Genomic DNA, 2,971 nt, shown 5'->3' on the forward strand with positions numbered 1-2,971 from the left:
ACAGTAGCCCCGTGTGCTCACCTCTCATTCATGCAGATGCAGCCCTCTATGATCTCCTTCAGCTCTGGCACATTCACTTTATAGAAGCTGTTGGGTTTCTGGCACTGCGGAAAAGCAGTCACCCTCAGTCCAGCAGGTCCCTTTCCGCAAAAGCCACCCACAGCTCAAAGGATTGCTTAGTGGTACAGGGCTCTCCCAGACTGGCCCAAGGGCAAGGGACATGCTCCCTCCAGGTCTCTGGGGCCTCAACCTACAGGGCTGCAAGCTGTGCATAGAAACAGCTCCACCAGGAGGGTCTTAGAAGAAACACCTCCCTTACCCAATTACTCACCTTTGGACATGCCATTGCCCTTCACCACCTGCAGTGACAGAGCCTTTCACCCCCCTGCAATGACTGAGCTCAGCACAACTGCTCAAAACCATGCCAGAGCCAGGACTGCTTTCACCCACCAGTGGTGAGGCCCTCCCCTTCACCTCCCTGCACCCCCAAGAACTTTGCACACATGGGGGCAATTTAAATTCCTGAGGCTTGTGGCTTCCATCTCCCAGGCCAGCAATCAGGGAACAAACCGGCCCTGCACTGGATCCAGCCAGCTCAGAGTGACTGAGGAGCTGAGGGCACAGAGCCAGATGGGAGCGGCTAGAACCGCCGCCCCCCCCCAACCACGTCCCCAGCCGCTGCCCATGCACAATGCCCACTAGACATGCTGGGGAACAGCTGGTGGGAAGTGGATGGAAGCCAGAAGCAGAGCAGGGGCTGCAGAGACAGCATTGCAATGGGAAGGGAAAGCAGCCTTACCCAGGAACAGCAGAGGCCTCCAGGTAGTGCAGACCACCTGCAAGGCTAGGACAGGGCAGCCTGGAGAAAGCAGAGGCCAGATGCACCCGCAAGAGCAATCCTCTCCACTAGCCCCACCTCTCAGGCACAGGCAACCAAACCAAGCTAAGGGGACAGATGTGCGTTTTCAGGTACTTGGTCTGAGACTGTTACAACTGTTCCTGGCACAGCCCCTGGGGCAGGAGGGACCTCTTAGAAGCAAGGCCATCCAGCACAGGGCAGTGCACACCAGTGTCAGGGGCTCCAGGCAGCAGAGACAGTGCTAGGGATAGGGCCGCTCTGAGCATAGGGGTGCCCAGCTGCCCCAGGGGGCTCACTGCAGAGGGAGGGCACATCAGCTGGCAAAGGCTGCATGTGCAACAGAGCCAGAGCCCAAATTGCTGCAGATCCCTTGTGCTGCCTGGCAGGCCCCTCCTGCCTGCCTCCGTGTAGGGGAGCAGCTTGCCAAGGACAGGGCTGTACAGAGCTAGGCAAGTGCCAGGGCTGGCCAGACTCCACACTGCTGCCAGCTGAGGCACACATCCTCCCAACCTTGACAATTATTTTTAGCTTCTTACATAACATGTGAAGTGATGGATTCAAGGAGCTGGTGAAGCCTGACAGTCCTGGGCAAAAGACTAGCCCTAAGCAAGCCTGCCCCATCAATAAGCTCCCCCCCACCCTGCCCATCCCTGCACTCTCACTGCTGCCCAAACAAGCCTGGAAATTCCCCAGTACACCCAGTCCATTGAGCCACACCCTTGCCCTCACTTGGTCCCATAGCCCTGGGGACCGCCAGCCTCACATCATCAGGGACATGGACATGGCAGTCATGCTGCCAGCAGCATACTCCATGGCCCAGGAGCTGCCTGCAACCTGCCTGGACAGCCCAAACCTGCAGGGCCATGCCACCTTACATGCTGCACTGCAAAAGTGGCAGCAGTGCCCAGGAGGATGCAGGCAGCCCTCAGAGTGGGTGGAGAGCCCAGGGCTGGGATGGCACATGAAGAGTGGCCCCGCAGGGAAGGGCTGATAAGGCTGGCAGGCACTCACTCACCGAGGTGACCTTGCGGTAGATCTGGGCGGCGTTCTGGCACTCTGAGTATGGGTACTCTGAGGTGGCCATCTCCAGCATGCACATACCGAAGGCGTACACATCCACTGCCTCATCGTACTTCTCCTCATACATCTCCGGGGCCATGAACTCTGGAGTGCCTGGGGGCACGCAGGACATAGCTCAGGACCAAGACCCAGGCTGCTTGGGGAAGATGTAGGGGCTAGAGCCCAATACCACCCACTGCCCAATCCAAGGCCTGTAAGAACGGCCATACCCCAAGCCCATCCTGCTACCCAAGGGTTACTTGGAGCCCTCCTGTTTTATGAGGTGCAGTAGCTGGAGACCTTAAGCCCAGCAGGCTTCATGCCCTTCTTGATTCAAGCCAAGGCTCCCATGCCCCCAGCCAGACCACACACAGCTCCTTGGCATGTCTGGGACTCAGCTGTGACAAGAGACACTTCCCCTCCAGGGACCTGGCTATGTGCACAGCCCTGTGCTAGGGCATCAGAGGAAAGGTCTTGCCCACATACCTATCACACTTTTGGCAAAGGAGGCTCGCTTGAGGGTGGCCAGGCCCAAGTCCCCAATCTTAACAGAGCCTGTGGGGCCAGTGATGAAGATGTTGTCACACTTCAGGTCACAGTGGATGATGGGAGGTGAGCGCGTGTGCAGGAAGTGCAGGCCTCTGAGGATCTGCTGGCTCCAGCGCTGCAGGACCTTCAGCTTCATCTCCTTGAACTGCTTCAGGTAGCTGCAAGGGACAGAAGAGGCAGCTGTGAGCAGTGGGCACTCCAGATGGGCTGCACCTGCAGGGAGGTGGCCTGGGGCAGGGGTTGGGGACACCCTGATGGTGTTGCCAGGCCCACCTCCCAGGTGCCTCTATGCCCCTAACACATCGCTGCCCTCTTGAGTGGGAGTCACTCAAGTGACCAGAACTGGTGAGGAGCCCATTTGGGTACCGAGTTGCCCCAGCCTGCATGAAGAACATTGTTCTCCCACAGGCTGCAAAAAGCAGGAGCCAAGCTCCAAAAGCACCAGGAGCAGGCCAGGACACCAGGGTGGGGAGCCTAGCCACAGCAAGTAGCCAGGATGCAGCA

The 2,971-nt window shown here is 58.5% G+C and overlaps 1 protein-coding gene across 1 annotated transcript in view; it reads right to left on the reverse strand.

Annotated features, from left to right (window-relative positions):
* WNK4 (WNK lysine deficient protein kinase 4) overlaps nucleotides 1-2,971 on the reverse strand; it is a 39,447-nt gene that overhangs the window by 12,500 nt on the left and 23,976 nt on the right. Inside the window, exon 8 of the mRNA XM_019505005.1 lies at nucleotides 1,875-2,032. Coding sequence (XP_019360550.1) covers nucleotides 1,875-2,032 — 158 coding nt within the window. The remainder of the gene's footprint in view (nucleotides 1-1,874; nucleotides 2,033-2,971) is intronic.

Source organism: Gavialis gangeticus, unplaced genomic scaffold (genome assembly GCF_001723915.1).
Source record: "Gavialis gangeticus isolate Ggan-Ray unplaced genomic scaffold, GavGan_comp1, whole genome shotgun sequence".
In the NCBI taxonomy this organism is placed as follows: domain Eukaryota; kingdom Metazoa; phylum Chordata; order Crocodylia; family Gavialidae; genus Gavialis; species Gavialis gangeticus.